This window comes from Pezoporus flaviventris, unplaced genomic scaffold (assembly GCF_033815535.1).
Source record: "Pezoporus flaviventris isolate CSIRO_AGI_PZ_B2104156 unplaced genomic scaffold, CSIRO_AGI_Pfla_v1 ptg000002l, whole genome shotgun sequence".
In the NCBI taxonomy this organism is placed as follows: Eukaryota; Metazoa; Chordata; class Aves; order Psittaciformes; family Psittacidae; genus Pezoporus; species Pezoporus flaviventris.
This window is the reverse complement of record NW_026892550.1, coordinates 86,412,449-86,429,410: the sequence shown is the minus strand read 5'-3', so window position 1 is coordinate 86,429,410 and position 16,962 is coordinate 86,412,449. Positions and strand designations below refer to the sequence as shown.

The 16,962-nt window shown below is 38.0% G+C and overlaps 1 protein-coding gene across 5 annotated transcripts in view; it reads left to right on the top strand.

Annotated features, from left to right (window-relative positions):
- Positions 1 to 16,962, top strand: part of DGKI (diacylglycerol kinase iota) — a 206,246-nt gene that overhangs the window by 119,967 nt on the left and 69,317 nt on the right. For all 5 annotated transcript variants that reach the window (XM_061444897.1, XM_061444894.1, XM_061444893.1 and 2 more), the window contains 3 exons: positions 686 to 797; positions 3,087 to 3,286; positions 15,716 to 15,816. In XM_061444897.1, coding sequence (XP_061300881.1) covers positions 686 to 797; positions 3,087 to 3,286; positions 15,716 to 15,816 — 413 coding nt within the window. The remainder of the gene's footprint in view (positions 1 to 685; positions 798 to 3,086; positions 3,287 to 15,715; positions 15,817 to 16,962) is intronic.

The window sequence follows — 16,962 nt, the reverse complement described above, 5'->3', positions numbered from 1 at the left end:
TTTATTAAAAGTACAAACACTATTTTCTTCACCCTAATTGTCTTGTCAGTTGTATACTTTTTTCTTACACTCCTTGTGGTATGTTCATCCTGCTTTGGAGATCACTGCTTTAAACAACCTACCACTTTGCTCCACATGAAGTCCAAAGCGTTTGATGTTTTTAGTCCTGCAGTTCCCTTACTGCAGGCTTCTATCTCCTTTCCAAAGTTCTCCATTCTATCACTCTCAGATCACTTTTGCATCTGTTCTTTAATGGTAGAGAGAGAAGAAATAAAGCTCCAAGGCTGGAGACGCTGCTGCAGCCCCATGCCTGCCTAGCAGAGGGGCTAATCAGTTTTCTGGCTTAACAGCTCATCTACAGAAAGCAAAGCAAGCTGGGAGAAAATAATTGCTGCTGCTGTTACCTATTTCCTGTTTTTTCCCCATTTTCCTCTCACAGAGGAACACGCTAAAGGTTATGATGGATACATTCATGGATGTCGTACCAGCTTGGAAACAAGAGGCAGGTTTTCCCTTTTGTCCAGCCCTTGTCACATAACTTTTAATTGTTCCTGAACTGAATCCTGGAATGTATGTCTGGATAATTCTGGAGGATAGCAAAACAGGCTAGTAGTCAGGTTGCTAGTCAGGGCACCTCAGGGCAAACTTCTTTCTCAGATCTTGCTTTCCAAACCTCTTTCTGTAGGTATTGTGCTGGCACAATGCCCTGGGGAAACCCTGGAGATCACAGAGACTTTGAGCCTCAGCGCCATGATGATGGCTACATTGAAGTCATTGGGTTCACCATGGCCTCACTGGTGAGTACGTTGCACGTGCTTCCAGACACAGTGAATTCTGAAGGCTGTGCTACAGAGTGCAAGCCGCCATGATTCCACGTATTCAGCCAAGGCCAAAACATGCTCTGCTGTTAAATGAAGGAGACAAATTGTAGTTTTCTAACAAAAGAAGTGGGATTTAAGAATAAAAATGTATTTGCAAAACATGGCTAATTTGCATGTGCATTGCTCCCAAGTTAAATGGCAGGTTTATTACAGAAAAAACAGCATGCAGACATGTTTTTATTGTGGCAATGTTCTATGATCACATAATTACTGCTGTTTATGTTTATTTTTTGTATATTTCTATCTATGGCTTAAAAGGTTGGGGTTTTTGGTTTTTCTTTTGTTTTTCTTTTTTTTAATATTTCTGACAAAAATGTTTTCTCTCCTTTTTGTTCTGATAGAGAAAGAAAATTCAACTAACAATTTTGTCAGTGCATTTTCTGTCAATGCTGCCCTTAAAGTGGATTTAAAGCTGAGTTACCATAAAGCAATCTCACTGTAAATACCCTAGTGTCCTTCTATCACAGTGGTCAAACACAGTGACAATCCCTTCAGAGGGTGATTAAAGACAGGGAGTTGATATTTATACTTGTCCTATCATTAATCTATTAAAGGCCCTGCAGATTGAACTTAGTGTAGTCAGCAGAAGGCACATAATTGGGCCTCCTGGCAGGTTGTATAGATCATGTTTAAATTCACGCTTCTAGGTCTTTGTTGCCGCTATGTCTTGTGTGGACTAAGTTAAAATCAACATGGATAAGCCTGTTTTCACTAAACTCACACACTGATTTGTTGTGTGACCTGACCTCAGAGCATATCACTTTCAGTTAATACCCATGACAATGTTTTTTTTTTTCCTCAAAGCAAAATTAAGACAAATCTAATCTTCAAAGTAAGCAAAAGTAAACGGTGGTCTTTATCAGCAATCTTGACCTCTCTTTTTCGTTGAATCTAATGGATTCAGGAAATAAGCCACAAGTAAGAAAAAATGTTGTTATCTTAATAGATCTTGTGGAATGAACCTTTATTAGTTCATTTGTGAAGATTCTAGTGTATGCTTTGAAAATGCTGGCAAATGTACTATTTATCATGTACCAACTGTCAGTTTTCAGTTGGAAGCCCTTTTAGGTTTGCCACTAATGTGACTCTAACTACTTGCAGTGGCTTGAGTGATCTCAAAAGCTAATAACAAATTTAATCGGGACTGATTTAAGTGGTAGGGCCCTTTGAGCTGCTGTTTCTCTCTAAAGGAAACCCAGCTCAGAATTGAGGGTCTACAAGTCTGCATTGGCTGTGATGCTGAGGAACCATTGTAACCCTAGACTATTAATGTAATTCTAACTTGCTCTATATGTCTTCCAGATGTGCTTGGTCATAAACAGAAAGGTCTGTGAGACCAAGGAAAAGAGGCACTTTATAAGAAGTATTTATTATGAATATTATTGATCATATTGTCAGTCGATCCATTATATTAAGCAGAGAGCAGGATTAAGGTCTTGTATTTAGGCTGTTCTCCGTTAATAAAGGATTTTTTTTTTTCTGCATCTGGTTGGGAAATGAGAGTTAATACTCACATAATAGTCACACTAATTAAAAAAATACATTTCTGCTCAAACGTCTGCCTACAATTTGAAGGATCTGCTTATTGCTCTCCTTGTTTCATTTCTTCCAAATGAATTCTTGAACATTTATTTGTTTTAATGAAGTCCTTCTGCTTGCTCTTCTCAGCCTCTCTAGTCTCAAGGTTGAGTTGCTGTGTAAGCTTTCATGATAATGATTTTAAATTCATCTAATTCACATTAAGGACTCTGTTCTGTTCAGGAAGGGAAAACCATTTTTCTGTCTTGCAGATGTACTTGATTAGGGTTCTTGTTTTAAGGAGCAAATAATTAGTAACATTACTGTTAGTGAAAAAACACACAAACTAACCAAAACAAATTGAAACCTTTAAGGATGAACACAGGTATTCATTTGCGCATGCACATGTGTGTGTGTATGTGATGAGATGTTCGGTGTGTATGATTAGACATGTTTGCTGCCCACCACTTTTCTTTGTGAAATTTTAAGTACTACTTTACAAATCTTAAGGGAAAATACATTCATTGTGCTTTGTTAGAATGCTTCATGCATGGAACACCGTGTAATGGATGTTGTCAGTAGAACTGCATTTTGGATTTATTAACTGCCTCAACTATTTGTTCTGAGGTATTTTTTCTTTTCTTTCCTGTTTGTTGAACTGTTTTCTTATTTTTTGTTCTTTTGCAGGCTGCTCTCCAGGTGGGTGGTCATGGAGAGAGGTTGCATCAGTGCCGTGAGGTGACACTTTTAACATACAAATCTATCCCCATGCAAGTGGATGGTGAACCATGTCGATTGGCTCCCTCACTCATTCGGATTTCCTTAAGGAACCAAGCCAACATGGTGCAAAAAAGCAAGAGGAGAACATCTATGCCTTTGCTGAATGAGTGAGTTGGATATGTGCATGTCCTAATGGCAGGAGGCCTGTTTGTGGCAGCATATTTGGTCATGGATTTTGCATGTACTGGACTTGCAGTGCATTAAAAAAAAAAATAGTCTCTCTGATCTCTGAACTCCCTTTCCACTGTATTGTAAATACCTGATTTTCTTTTATTCTTTTATCTTCTGGGTTACCCTCTGTCTTGCTTTTAGAAAGGTGTTGTACCTTTCAGTTATTTATTTATAGAAGTTTGTGCAGGCTCAATAGTCTGCTTCTTAGCTTCTGACAGTCCTGCATATGTATGTTATTTGCCCTGGAAGTTCTTTTGATTAATTTTCTCAACTTTATTGATCTGCATTTTAAGCTCCATTGGAGACCCCGTAACAAATTGTCGAAATCTAGTTTGTCCCTTATGCAAAGATACTGAACTACAGACCTAAAGTGGTCAAGGATCCTCATGTGAATAAATGTTTTATTCACATTTTTTGAATAAAACAGTGTATTCAAACATCCATACACTGTTTTACTTTTTCTGGGAAGGTAGGTGGAGGATTTTGCTCTTGCAGATATAATGGTGAGGCAAGGTTTATGATGAGATATAATGTCGTTCATTGGACTAACTTATGTACCTGGAAAAAAACAGAAAGGTCTCAGGCTCACTTCAGGTTGCCTGTGTCTTTCAACAGTATTGTTTAGTGGAAGGTATTGCTTCATTTCAAACTCTGACTCCAGCCCTTTAGAGCTTCTTGTCACCTACTGATTGTCAATCTGTTTGTGTAATCAAAGCCTCCCTGGTTGCTTTCAGTGCCTTCCTTTTCAATTTAGCACTCTGTGTTCTCTTACTGAGAGTAATGCTTTAAGTTTCGGTAAAGCCCGTATCTCTAATGTGCAATTCCTATTTTCCTGGAAAATACATAAGGTATATTCATCTCTCTTGAGCCACGAAGAATAGCAGACACTTGCCTGTGGGCAGCAATGACCAATTTCATCCAACCACAATGACTTAATCATTTGCGAAAGCCAGAATTAAGCAGAGAGCAATCCTCGGCATCTTTTGCTACACTGAGGGAGACTAATGCAAATATAAAAAGAAAATTTCTAGTGTTTCAATCTGATTATGAGCATGGTTAGGCTTGGATTTTGAGGTTTGAATTTAAAACGTGGTAGGAAAATACAGATTCATAGTATATACCAGTTGTCAAAAGGATATTTTTCTGTTTTAGCTTGATTTAAATGTGCTATGGTAGACTGCTGCTGTCAGAGTCCTTTGATTTAGCTGCAGACTTTCATTTTGGGAAAATACAAATGATCTGTTGGGAACTGTAGTCTCATCTTCATGTATTGGAAATGGTATGTGTGTATATTTATATCTATGTCTACATATGTGTGGGTATACTTTGCTTTCAAGTGTTAAAGGAGAAGGAGAGAGAGGAGTTGAATCTCCTGGTGTGATGGAAAGCAAATCACATGTTAAAGGTTAAACTCTAGGAATCATTTGAGTATTGTAAGAAGTTCATTCAATATGATGCTGATTTGCCGCATTTCACAAGGGGGAACATTTTCGATTACATATGTTTATCTACATTTCTTAACTTGATATCTGGAATGCATCTCCCTGTTCCATTGAAATCTCCCAGAAAGCCTTATATTTGATTGAATATGATAGATTGCTCTGTTATGACTGTCGTTTGAACGTTAGACGTGTGAGATTAGTAAGTGGGTCTGGAGCTATCCGTAATTGTTAGACAGCTGTTCTTGAGCTCCTTGCCAGTAAAGTGATTAAAAAATTATCTTTGTCACAGTAATACAGAGCTGCTATTATTGTAGGCATTGATATTTTTGCTAGATAAGGAGAGCAGTAGGATTGCTTTTTGGAGTTTCAGCTAGTACACTATCATTAGTAGAAAAAGACTTAATTTGAAGAAGTCTTACACTGTTTTTCTATCTTTTACCCCTGCTCTCCTTTGTTCTAGAGGTTTTGGGAGAGGGGTTTAGAGAGGATAGTGAGTTTATTGTTTGCCTTGTTGGATGCACTTGAGTTTCCATGGAATAATAGTATCTTAGAATTGAACAGCCCATATGTAATGTAGCCAAGTGAGAAGAATGGAGATTTCATGCCTCTCTCACTTGCAAGCAAGAGGGTTTAGAAACATGGTTCTCTTCCAGCTGTAAGAGTTGCCCATCTTCCTAGTTGCTGCTGTTCTTCAAAACCTGTAGATGCTCTGAGAGGACACTTTTTGTCATAGCTGGGTGAATTATTGGCAATTAATGTTTTATTCAGTTGTTTAATCTTTCACTGCTGAATTGCCTAGAAACAAATTTCTCATTATATTAATTGTCCCAAATTATTCATGGACTAGCTGTGGCAACTAGTGATGTCTCTTCTTAGTGTTCATCAAACGTTCTTTTTTTTTTTTTAATAATTCCTTTTGGAAAGTTGAGCTGTTTTGACGTGCCATACAGATTATATGATTACACTTGTGTAGGTGAAGATGACCTGTTTATTGATTGTGCTTTTCTGATAACTTTAAAATTTTGATTTGAAGTGTGAAGGTGTTGGTAAATACAGAGTTTCTAATTTGTTTCTAATGGAGGTTGTTGGAATGTAAAAGGCAGGCATGAATTCTTCCTCATCCAATGATGTGTTGTTCTGTGATTGGGATAAGTTACAACCCAATAAAGTTTCTTGAGCGAGAAACTTCTTAGGTGCAAGGAATATATAGGACAAGGTGATGATGCTCACACTTGGTTATGGATTAAAACAAGGAAGATAGTGGGGTTGTGCAGAAAAAAATGTGGGTGTCTTTTCTCATATGTCTTTTCTATTTGTACCAGCAAAAGAAATTTTTTGCTACATTCAGGTCAGCAGAAACTTTTTTTTTTTTTTTCTGCAGAAGAGTGAATTATGTTCTTATTGTCCTTCCTTTAAAATACTTGCTGGCTAAGATGTCATTCCTATTCTTCCCTATTGCTCAAGGTAACATGTGAAAGAGACAACATATAGCTGGTTTTCTGTGATCAAGCCAACAATGTGGTTCTTATGAGCTATAAACAAAATGTACATGGAATAAGAACAGTTGTGGCTCAGTTTTTTTCCAGGAGTCTTTTTCTGATTAGAAACTACAGTTTAATATGCTTCTCAGTAGGTTTCAGTTAATGATCACTTTCTGAACCACAAAAAACAGTATTCTGGTTTCACTGGCTTTTAGTTTTGGTTGAGAAAGAATGTTCCACATAATGGAACGGAAAGAAGAAGGAAGAGCTTATAAATAAAACATTTTCCATATACTTGAGAGGAGCAAAGAGACCATTTGAGTATAAACACTAAAGGAGTCTTGGGAGTCACTATATGTAAAATACATGTTTCCCTAAGGTACATGGAAGAAGAATGGAGACAGCAATTTGCCATTGCGGATACAAAATCTTCAGTAAGGGTATTTTATTTTTCTTAAACATTAACTAAAGTCGGCTAGCCTTTGGAGACAATTCCATCCAGTCAGATATTGGCTTTGATGTTTGTTTTCATTTCTGGACCTGCTTCCAAAGTATGTTGCCTCAAAATTTTTCAATGCCTGTGAAAAAAATCCTGGGGCTCCTTGTCTTCCTTGTATAGCAGTGTGTGTAGTTTCTCATTGGTCCTCATCACTTGTGTCTAGAAAGCTCTTATGTGTCATGTAGCAGTGATTTTCTCCATTTGCATGTCTTCTGTTGCTCCTGGCTTCCTAGTGTGAACTTGGAGTTCTGCATGTGTCTTCATTCAACTTTTATGTGACACATTCCTTTTGTTTCTGTTTAAATGTTGTATGTCTTCTCTTTCTTTCTTCTCTTCTACTCTTTCTCTCTCCCCCACCTCTCTTTTTCCTTGTCTGTCCACACTGTGTGCTGCCTTTCTACTGGCCACTCATTTCCTGCTGCCTATAGTATTCATAAAGTGCAGTCCGTTGACCTGAGAAGAGTCTCAGCTCCCCCTGATTCCTTCACTGTGTGAGTACCTGGCTTTTTCTTACTTTCAAAGTTCATAGGTTGGGCTTTTCTTTTCCTGTTACCTTGTTTGTGATTCAACCATTTCCAGTGACAAATGGGAAGCAGAACTTCAGGTGATAGCACGATAGGCACATGACAGTGGCCTTACCAGGAAAGGCATAATTCTACAGTACCCAAGTAAGATGAGGAGCAGGGCATGTCTGGTGATGGTGACGAAGTTCAGCCAAGAGTCCAGGTTGCCAGACAAATCCATAGCCACAGGCAGGTCTGAAGTTAAGTGCCAGGCACCAGTAACAGTTGTGATCAGAGCTTTCTGTCCTTCAGTTTTAGTCAAAAACATACTGTGAACAAACTCAGCCACAAGCTGATGGAGCTGATCCCCAGAGATGAGATGGAGTCCCCCATCTCAGAGGAGTGGTGTGACACTGGCTGCAGCTGCATTGAAGATAGACCCTCCCCTATCCACCTTGGCAAGGTCTTGACGGTCAGCACCTTCACTGTACTAACTTGCTAGGTAGCAGCTAAATTACTCAAGAACGTAGTGCCTTTTTTAAAACCCAAACAAAAACCCCAGCTTGAGATAATATGTCAACCAAGGCAGTGTAATTGTCTTTAAAAACACTGGGTTTACTATTCAGTCAAAACCCACATTTTGGTTTGTGTTGGCATCCCTTTTGTCTTCTTGCTTTGCCACTCTTATGACGGACATCTTTTCAAATGGGTTAGGATTATCAAAGAATGAATTTGAAATACATGTTGGAAAATATCAAATTTCAGAACTATAAATTCAGGTATTCTGAGCAGATACTTAATTCCGAGAATGATTCCTACTCTATCATAAAAGAAAGTCAGTGGTAAATGTAAAAAGAAAACCCACCAAAACTTATGTATTCAAAAGACTGAGCACATGCAATAGATGGCTCACAAATGTTCAACAAACATGAAGTTATTTGTGAAAACTGGTTAAAGAGCATATTTCAACTTTGCACAAAAGGATCTGATGGTCTGGTGGACACCCAAGTGACCATGAGTCAGCAAAAATCCATGCGCACTTGTGACAAAGTATGATAATACAGTATCCTAGGCTGCATTAGGAGTGTTGTCAGTAGATCAAGAGAGATGATCCTTACCCTCTAAAAAGCACTGGTGAGGCTACACCTGGAGTACTGGGTCCAGTTCTGGGCTCCTCAGTACAAGAGAGACATGAATCTACTGGAGAGAGTCCAGTAAAGGGTGGTGAAGGTGACTGAAGTGCATTCCTCTTATGAGGGTAGACTGAGAGATTTGGAAATGTTTAGCTTGGAGAAAGCTCAGGTCAGTCAAACACTTCATCAGTGTCCCAAGGAAGCTCATAAAGAAGACAGGACCAGGTTCTTTTCACCAATACCATGCCATAGGAAAAGAGGCAATGGGCACAAATAAAGCACAGATTCTCTGTGAACATCAGGAGAAATGGTTTTACTGTACAAGTGACCGAGCACTGGCACAGGTTGTACAGACAGGTTGTGGAATCTCTATCATTAGAGATACTTAACAGTTGCCTGGATATGGTCCTGGGAAGCCTGCTGTAAGCATTCCTTCCTTGAGCAGGGGGGTGTAGCGAATGACCTCCTGAGGTCTGTTCCAACCTCAACTATTCTACAATTATGTGAAATTTCAGAAAGCTGCAAGTTCCTCATTGTTGTTTTACAAACAAGGAAAGATTTACAGCTCATTTTGCCTTATCCTGGGGTCTTATTTGCTGTACTCTGCTGAGCAGCAGGAAGTAATAAAAACGACTTCTCTCAGTGATCCAGTAGCTAAGCATGCCTCTAGAAAAAAGATAAGCCTTGTTGCTTGCACACAACATTAAGCTGTGCATCTGGGAGAATGGGTATTGTTCCCAAGTTGAGGGATATCCCTTGGAAAATGACCTTCAAGTTTTGATATAGTTCATTTGAATGTCCCATTTGATATCAGCTGTCAGGATAAGGCAGAGAGAGAGACTTGTGAGCCCCAAACTAATTTGTAAGTCAAAGATGTTCTGTATCTTAAAATCTGTAAAAATAGATTAAACATGCTGCTGCACTGCGTTTGCCAATTAATGAGTCTGGCAAATTAAAATAAGAACCCATGAGGTATTAGGGAAATTTGATTTAGATTATGATGGCTTTGAGATTGAAATGTTCTTTTTTTTTTTTGAACAACATTGAAAAGAGCCTATGTTCCAGTTAGTACTGAACAGCCAGGCAGATTCTGCTGAGACCTGGTGATGGATACAGCCTATCTCAGATACATTTCAGGTTTTCTGCAGCAGGATATGCATGGGAATTTGGGGCAGCCAAAGGTATTAGGCACATATGGTCTTTATTGCAGAGACGGTTGAACTATAGTGTAATCCATTTCAAATGTTTACACAAGATGCATAACTAAATACAAGTGTGGTATTTTTAATTGAGGCTCTTTTAAAAGGAAGGTAAAGACTTGCATTTTCCAGCTGGATGCTCAGAGATGAGAAGGATGCACGAGGGTGCACATGTGAGAGTACTTTTGCATAGCGTATAGTTGATGCAAAGGAGTTCTGAGAAAAATTACCATTTGAAAAACAAAACATAATTAACTTGCACAGCTCCTGTCATCCTTTTACAAGTGGAATAAGCACTGTAGATATGATGTGATTATTATTTTTTTAAGTTTTAATTGCAAAATATGAATAAATTATGTTTATTAGTAAATAGTACTCTCTTGTAGAGCTTACAGGGTAATGATTGCAGCAGAGTATGCATATAAAATCTGTGTGACTATCAAAACCATAATAACAAATAAACTTCTGCTTTTAGAGATCCAAATGCCAAACAGAATCAACTGAATCTGGGTATTGTCTAGAGGTGGAGAGTCTAATACAAAATGTAGGAGGCAAGGCATAAGGGGGAAAGTGTTAGAGAGTGAGCTATTCTTCAAATATGTAGTTAAGGATGAAAATGTTTATGTATATCTTCTTCCTTTTCACCACTGCATGAATTACAGGGAACTGAGTCGCATCTTTTTTGTCAGTTTTTCTGGTTTAACATGTGGGCTTCTGTTTAAGTGGGATCATTATTATTGGAGAATCCACTGTGTGAAAGAACTACAGCTAGCATGGAGAAGGAGAAAGATAGCAAAGACCAGGATTCTACCTGGCACTTCAGCACATTTTATGTTTATGTGTGCGTCTAGCTTTTAGACAGCAAAACGCTCAAACACTTGCGGTGGGAAAGTACAAAAAGGTTCATTACAGTTGGGTTAGCCTGGTTTATCTAGGATAACAGTTATCAAATGGAAGAAAAAAGAATATGTGGTTGAGCTTTTATTTTTAGGGGTAATTTGTAAGTAAAATGCTTACCAAGAGCTTTGCCTTAAAACAGCAGTGGACTTTTATGGAGCACTGAAATTTGTCCATGAAGTGGCTGGATGATTCTGCTTTGTTGTGGCAGTTCTTATGTTTTAAGTGGGTATATGTTGTCAAAGCCATACTAATTTTTAATGTATCATTTCCAAGCTCTGCCAATGCAATCTCAAAAGTGAGGTAAATTTCTTTTGTCCTCTGGCTGCTGCTTTCCATTTTACAATTGTTCTAAACACTGGTACATTTAATTAACTTTGGATGTTTTCTTCTTCTGTAGGAGATAGGTGATTCATTATCTGTCATTTCAAGTGTGCCTCAGAGGAATGTGATTTTTTTCTAAAGTTTATCTTTTGCGAGGGAGGGGAAATAGAAGATTTCCTTTTCCTTTTCTGCTTACTGAATCATATTAAAATCTATATGCCTGAAAGTTGGCGCAGGCTGTATGCTAGAAGATCCATCAGAAATTTGTTGCTGGATTCTGTAGAGTTGTTGGACTGTTTATTACTATTCTTTTCTTTCTCTACGCAAACACAAAGCATAAGAAATGGTTTCATAAATTATTCATATAGGGATTAGGGCTTGTATAATTTAAAAGTCTATCTTCCCAGTTGAATCAATGAATCAATCTGGTGGCAGGGCAGAAATGTTATCAGGTTGCTGTGCAGAAGTGTCAAGCCTTAGGCAGGACTCAGGCTTGCTCTGCCTGCTTTTTTTTTCCTGGGTGACTGGAGGCAGGAGCATGTTTCCTAGGAAAACGAGCTTTACTCCAAATGAGTAGGCTGGATTCTAGATTGCTTGTTCCTGCATGATTAATAGGGGTGAGAGGAGGAAGTCACAGCTTCATCAAAAGCTGAGTATGTTTTCTTAGTGAGTGAAGGCAGATCATCATCTGCTGGGGGTTTCAGAATAGGTAAGTGTAGCTTTGCTTCTAGGGGTTTGAACCACAAGTGGTAGAATGAAAGTGATTTTTAAAAAAAGAAAGCAAGCCCTCCTCATTTTTTCCTGTCAAAGCTCTGTGTTTTTAGGTTTGGATGTTTTGGTTGTTTGTGTTTTTTTTTGGGGGTGGTGGTGGTGATAGTAACATTTCTAGAATCCCTAAAATGCTATAGTTCAGGCATAGGAGGGAAACAAACTCATATCTCTTCTTTGGTAAGCACTTTCCAGCAGGGTGGTGGGTGTTGTTAAAAGGTCTTCACCTTCTAAGACCTACTTTCACTTTCTAAGACCTATCCCAGTAAAAAGTGTGGCTCTGATTCTGATGTGTAATCTGGTGTACCATGGAACGGATATCTTGTCACAGGAAAACCCATCAAAATTAAGTTATGATTTATGTTAATGAATGCCTGCAAGTTTTAAGAATTTCCAGAAAGCATGCATTTTACTTTACAATAGGAATAATTCAGTATCTAGGTGGTAATATGTATTCTCGTGGAAAAGTCAAATGTTGTTTTACTGATAGGAAATAGTGCAATTTCTTTGTGCTGTTCAGCCATTTTGCAACTGAAAAGGGCAAGAAAATAATTCTCTATTACTGAAATAATTTTTTTTTAATGTGTGGAATAATTTGGAGGGGACCTCATGACATCTCTGTAAAATCTTTCATAGTTTATTCCAACTAAATAATGTGCATAGCTTCTTTACAAGGCTCATTTGGGTTCTTATTTCATAATGCCTTGAATGTGCACTGCTGGTCCATGCCAATCAAAAGTTCATCAGATAAAATTCAGTGTGGTAAACTACCCTGTCTGTGCTGCTGATTTGAGAAGATTGATATTTAGGTTTGTGTTTAAATGAAACCATTATACCTAATCAACATGAATGAACAGAACATTTCAACTGACCCCAATCTGTATTTATGGTCCCATGGGGTATATGACCTTTAGGATGTAATTCTGTGGATTGGTGAGTTTGAGGAATGAGGTTCTTAATTAGATTCTTTAGGAGGTAATGGAATTAATTCACTTATACTTTAAATGACTTTTCATTGACTATGTAATACACTGTTTTGAAGAATAATAGGTGTAAAAAAAGTTAAATATTTTAGATTGAATTGCAGTTCAGCAATCTCCCCAGATTTATAAATAAATTATCTGCTGCTGTATCTGGAAAGCTTTTCTTCCTCTCACTGTAATTGAGCAAGTTGTTTTATACACTGTTTAAAAATATGCATTTCTATTAATGCGGTACTAATATTTGCTTTCAGTGACATTCATCTCACTATTATTAGCTTTTACATGGACACGCTTATGCACTTAATCTTTGTGGTTTCTAAATATGCTGAGTTTGAACAAGATAAATTTTGTGATTTGTATAATAATATGGATTATTATACAGTATCTGTGAAAACTACAGAAGTATTGATAGTGGAAGCATTTTGCTCAGCTGCACTGGATAGATCTCTGTATGGTACTCACAAATTCTGTGAGTGAACAAGTTCATTAGCTGGATGGTGAGGACAACATCCCTTGGTGTTAATTGCCAGTCTGATATCACAAGGAATCAATACTCATACAGTGAATTGTAGAGCCAAAGCTGTATTGAATAAGTAATAGAATTTAGTGAGACATAACATAATGTCAACCAACAACTGTATTCTGACAAAGAGTATTTGCAAATAAATAAAAAAAGTAGTTTACAAGCAGTCCCTTCCTGACACCTACCAAGGATCCCCAGGTTGTGAACTGGAAGCTACCAACAATGCCGAGGTTGTGAACTAGAAGCTAACAACAATCTGGAATCTGTGAACTGTTAACAATCTGTGAACAGGAAGCTATGAACAATCTCCAGGTTGTGTAGCTGGAAGACTGAGCTACCTTCATCTAATGTGCAGTGGCAGAACATTATGGGAAAAGCAACATAGCTTCTTCCTGTCTTGTACCAGTGCATAAAAGACTCCACTTTTCAGGACTGTCGGTCTGTTTTCAGGAGCCGTACTACATGCAGTGAATTTCTTTTCTCCCTTCAGACAAAGACTACATAGTTAAATTCCTGGGTTTTCTGACTTAAACATTTTCTTGTTATTTCTTGGCTAAAAATAAAATCTCTTGTGATTTTCATTTTTGAAACTTGCATTTTATAGAATTTGGAAGGGAACATAGTTCCCCAGACTATGTTCATTTCTTCAGCCAGTGATGTGACATTCAATCTTGTTTTAAAAAGAAGAGAAATAAAGTGTCAGACTCGGTGCAATTATGTTCTTGTTCTATCTATCCACCTTTCCCCTCCATTTGCAGGCACTTACCTTCTCCGAGTTGCTGAGCCAGCAATAGAGCCTGCAGATGGGGAGTGCCTTTTCATAGGATGACATCATGGCACCTGGGTTAAAACTGCCTCCTGAAGCTGTTCTGGAAGCTACCACCCCAGGTGTCTGTCATCAGACTGTAAAAGCTTGTCTTAAATATGGACAGTTTTCTGATACCTTGGGGCATTTGAACACAATAGTCCCTGGCAGGATAGGGAAAACATTTGGTAGCCTATACGGTTCATATGGTTCTGAGTGTGTCAATCTTGCCCTCACTGTTAAGTATTCATTTTTCATTATTTATGATTTCTTCTAGGCTATTCTTTGTATATCTTAGGTTCCTTTTCATCACTAATATAAAAACTCCCGTTCAGAATGGGAATTTCTTCAGTGTAGTTCCTTCCAGTGGGCTGTCTTGCACTCCAGGTTTGGAGGCACCCTCAATTCCTTATCCTTATCACTTTTTTTGGCAAAGACCACTTGTGCCAATAAAGCTTTTTCTAACTGGGACTTGATTTTCAATCTTTATTTTCATCTGTTCAGATGAGACAGAGCTGTTTATACCAACAGAGAGAAAGCATGCAATAAGGTAACACTGAAATAATTGCTAATTGCAGTCCCAGAGGCTCTACCAAGAGATGGCCGCAAACCATGTGTTTTGTCAGGTCTGCAGTATTTTCTAGCAAAAAAAAAAAATTGCTCACTTGTCTAAAAAGAAAAAAAAAGTTTTCATTTGTGAGATGTGGCCTGTCCTGCATTAACAGTGCAAGTGCTGTAGGTCAAATATTTTAAAATTGAGACAAAGAAGTGAATATGCATATTTATGACAGTGCACATTTTAACTTTTAAAGGCAGTGTGTGTATTAGGCAGTAATACCACTGGCAGAATTCTGTTACCAACTAGATTAAAACAGAGAAAATGGACAACCTTTTCTGGAAGCATAGAATTTTAACTGACCCAGGGGCCAATTCTTATGGGACAGACATTTATCATGTGCATTATAATACACAGGTTATCCGTCTTTCTTTAAAAGTCAAACATTCAAATGTGGCTAAGTTAATTTACATAGTATTCAACTAAACTTAAGAAATGAAATAATAAGTTAGTTACAAGGTGGAAGCCATAATGAAATCAAAACAAAGCTTTTCAGGGCAATTTTCTATCAATATATTGATGCTTAAATTTATACATAGGGACCTATTGAGTGCTTCAAAATTATATAGACAGTTGAGGTATCTAGATCTGGCTGAATTATGTAGAAATGAGGTTCCTGTACTGTTACTTGCTTTTGAAAGTCCTGCTGGGTTCTACGTGTTGGACTCACTACTCTGGAATTCCAGTTCTTTGCCACATTTCTGTTGCCTGTTTCCCAGAACAGAGATGCTGAATAACGATCCTCCAGGAATGAGGGTGGATGTTCTCATGGGCAGAAGAATGGTTGTCCTGAGAGAGTTCCCAAGAAAGCATCTGTGTCTTGAACCACAGCTTGGCACATCTACTGGCTGTGGTAGGGGCCAAGGGATGCACAAAAAGGCAAACTGCAGAGGGGAGGGGTAGGTATATGGAGATTAGAGAAATCAGGAAAAACCTTTGCGATTCCAGACCACACATACAGCAAATGCTATCTTATCACTTAAGGTGTAATGTCTGTGTTGTTGTACAGTGGGCAGTCATAATCTCAAATGCAGCGATGGGCGTGATGAGGACTTGGCCCAACCTTGAAGAGGCTTGCTTTTTTCCTCTCTCATTATAATGTTCAGAAAACGTTAAAATCACTTCATAACCTGTTTTTGTTTTGCTCTTCAATGGAACACTTTGTTTAAGAAGCTTTCTTCTTCTCTTGCAGTCCTCATTCCATCCCAGATCGCCTGCGGATCAGAGTGAACAGGATCAATTTACAAGAATATGAGGGGCTACATTATGACAAGGAGAAACTCCGAGAAGCTTGTAAGTTTGAAGAAGCTAGGTTGTAGCTGCTTTTGGTAGAACATTCTGTATAAATCTTGCATTAACCAAAACCCCACCAAAACAAAATAAGTAACAAGAAAAAAAAAAACAAGCACAGGGTCAAGCATACATTTTGGAGTGTTTGTTCATCTATTTGTGCTTATGTACATATGTATTCTCTCTTTATAAATAGTCTCTGTATAAAGAGCATATATAGACAGTTCAACTGTTTTCTTAACTATGTGTTCTATAAATTGGTTTTATTCACTGTAAAATAAGTGGGTTTAACACCTGTGGATATTTGTTCATTCATGTCTTTCTGTTGGTTCTTCTGCAAGTGTATAAAACTGTTCCAGATTGTTATGATTAGCATCAAATTTGAACCAATGTGTGGGACCATGATAAATTTCATATTAAGCGTGTGCTCTGACCTTGAATGTGATTCTTGCTCAGGTGCGTTTATCTTGGGAAACAAATCTGGTTTCCTCAGTCTTTTATTCTTTAACAGCTTTCTGTTAAAGAGAATAATCGCTGTTTGTTTCCTCATGTAATGGTTTAATTGCCACGTACAGGGGTAAGTCAAAAGCAGACAGTGGTTGCTCTGGCAACACTGATGATGACAATCCACACTTAAAAATGGAGTTCCTTTCCTTGGTGACACACAGAGTCATTAATCAATGAGGGACACGGCTGCCAGTGATAACAATTTAATAGTCTTGTTCATGCATCTGGCTCATTATTCATATAAAATTACAAGCATAACAGTTTGTTGTGCAACAAAGCTTCAGCTCCCTCTGTAATACAGAGCACTCTGGTAATTACAGGATGACAATCCTTTTAACTGGTTTGCTTATCTTACTATTGAAAGACAGTTAAACTGTTTCAGTTTCACTCCTTTAGTCCCACCCCTGCTTATTCTCCCAGCTCACCTTCCGACAAAAGAACTGAAATGGCTTAGATTTTAGTGTAGGTTCTAACAGCCTTTAATGAAGCTTCTGTTAGTGATTTTTGCTCATAGTTAAAACAATTAAAACCTTCATCACTGGACTGAGAAGAATGAGATTTATGGCTCACTGGAGAAGAATCTTCAAGTTTAAATTGAGAGCTTGACCTTGAGTAGATTTCAGGCTACATTGAACCCACATC